The sequence below is a fragment of the Gadus morhua genome, chromosome 6 (genome assembly GCF_902167405.1).
Source record: "Gadus morhua chromosome 6, gadMor3.0, whole genome shotgun sequence".
NCBI lineage: Eukaryota > Metazoa > Chordata > Actinopteri > Gadiformes > Gadidae > Gadus > Gadus morhua.
The window spans coordinates 14,280,690-14,282,926 of NC_044053.1; the positions used below are offsets into that span (position 1 = coordinate 14,280,690).

The window sequence follows — 2,237 nt, forward strand, 5'->3', positions numbered from 1 at the left end:
ATAATGGAATGGAATGAAAGGGAAGAATCCATGAGCTCAGCTTAGCTCAGCTTGACCTAGCGATGCGATCATGGTGTTGTGGTCCAGGAAAGTTGTAGTTATAGCCTAGATGAAGTTGGTGGCTGGTAAACGCTGTTAGCCAATGTTGATCCGATGGCCATATAGGGAACGCTTTATTCACACACTTCCTCGCAATCTAATTGGTGCCTGTGGGATGAGGTAGCCCCGGATTGGTCGAAAGTTTTTCATCCAGCTTCTCACCCCCATGCTACAGATATTCATGGTCCAGTTGTACTGTGATTCCAGTTGTTTTCACAGTCCCGTCAGCAACAAAGAGAGCCGAGGCAGGTTGGTTTTTCTCCTGATATTACGCTTGATGTAGCTGGTTACAATTTGACTCCTAATTCACATCGTGGCGATTGAGAAGCGCATCTTTACGAGAAGGAATAACCCGCACTTTTACTCTCAATAAAGACATCAGGACAATTTGAGGACCATATAGGACAAGACACATCGAAAAAGAGAGAAAAATGGCTTCTGCTGGGCTGGAGATTATGGGGCTCGCGCTGTGCGTAATTGGTTCGCTCCTGGTTATGGTGGCATGCGGGCTGCCCATGTGGAGGGTGACGGCGTTCATCGAAGCCAACATCGTGGTGGCGCAGACCATCTGGGACGGCCTGTGGATGTCGTGCGTGGTGCAGAGCACGGGCCAGATGCAGTGCAAGCTGCACGACTCGGTGCTTTCTCTCAGCAACGACCTGCAAGCGGCCCGCGCCCTCACCATCATCTCCGCCGTGATGGGCGTTCTGGGCTTAATGGTTGTGATTGCAGGTGCACAATGCACCAACTGCCTCCGCACCGAGTACGTCAAGGCTCGGGTCGTCAACGTCGGAGGAGTGATCTTCATCATCAGTGCACTGTTCGTGCTCGTCCCCCTTTGCTGGATGGCAAACAACATCATCTCGGACTTCTACAACCCACAGGTGCCCCCGTCCAAGAAGAGGGAAATAGGGGCCGCGCTCTACATCGGCTGGGCGGCAACGGCACTGCTTCTGATCGGGGGCGCGCTCCTCTGTTGCTCTTGTCCCTCAAGCGGGAGTAGTACTGGATATGCGGCCAAATACTCTCCGACCAAGAGGGCTACATCAAACGGGGAATACGACAAGCGAAATTACGTGTAGCCTATAGACTTTATTCACAGGGGATGAACAGGGTTCGCGTTAATTGTGCCCTGTAACATTCGATGAACATTTTTGAACGTATTTTTGCACCTACTGTTTTTAATATTCAGAAATTCAGAACGAAAATCAGTGAAAGCAACTCTGCCATTTTAAAACTGGCCTGCAGCGGACCATAAGTTGGACAGACGTTCGGACCAGAATTTCGTGCATATTCCTTTGTTAATACTCTCCAGATAAAAACTGCTGAAATCTTCAAGACCATAAACTCCAATGGGAAGCTCATGACAAAACGAGTAGGCCTTTCTTTGTTAGGTACCCTTTTTTTTCAAACCGTTATTCTTTGCTCAAAATATAATTAATTCCTAGTGTTTCAAATAGTTTGCCAGGACTGTCCACTATCTCTTTCGATCTAGTATTTTGTCTTCATGTGAAATCTCAGCACATAATTGTACATAAGCCACACCGATTGCACTCCTAAACACGCATAGACACCTGCTGGTATGTGGAGTGAATATAAGAAAACTCAGCTTTTGTGTTCTATGTCCATTTATGGCTGCGATCCAACTATTCTTTTTCGGGCTGTAAGCTAGCAGTTTTACATATTGCGAGCTTATTTTTTCTTAAAAATACATTTTAAAATTGTGCCGAGTTGAGCCCCTGTATTTTGAATATCACTGTGCTGGATGTATTTCTTTTATGGACTGTTTGAATAAACTTCTAATTTTGATTGATGGGAATGTTTGATTAATAATTCGTGCATTTAAAAACATCATATTATTTCATCTTTCCAATAATAAAATCCAATAGCCATATAAGTAAAATACTCAACCGATAGTAGACTTAGAGCTGAACGAAATGCCCCGAGCCATGGTCATTGGTAGAATTAATGCATAATACTAGTGTGTTATTATACAGCCGTGCATATGTTTTCGTGTGCACGGTATTCCCACCGACACTGAGCAAACCGCCACGGCGGGAGAGTATTTTGGTGATCCATTGAAATCCAGATGACAATGCCCATTCAACGAGAGTGGGGCTCCGCTGTTCAACTCACAA

The 2,237-nt window shown here is 45.6% G+C and overlaps 1 protein-coding gene across 1 annotated transcript; it reads left to right on the top strand.

Moving 5' to 3' along the window:
- The first annotated feature begins 270 nt into the window (after positions 1-270).
- On the top strand, positions 271-1,912 carry cldn5a (claudin 5a). Its single transcript, XM_030359351.1, has one exon. It carries the CDS (start codon positions 531-533, stop codon positions 1,179-1,181), a length of 651 nt encoding a protein of 216 aa, XP_030215211.1. The 5' UTR covers positions 271-530; the 3' UTR covers positions 1,182-1,912.
- Positions 1,913-2,237: the final 325 nt, after the last annotated feature.

Bases quoted from the DNA above. Each gene is read 5' to 3' on its own strand.
- cldn5a (XM_030359351.1), top strand. From the start codon at position 531: ATGGCTTCTGCTGGGCTGGAGATTATGGGGCTCGCGCTGTGCGTAATT.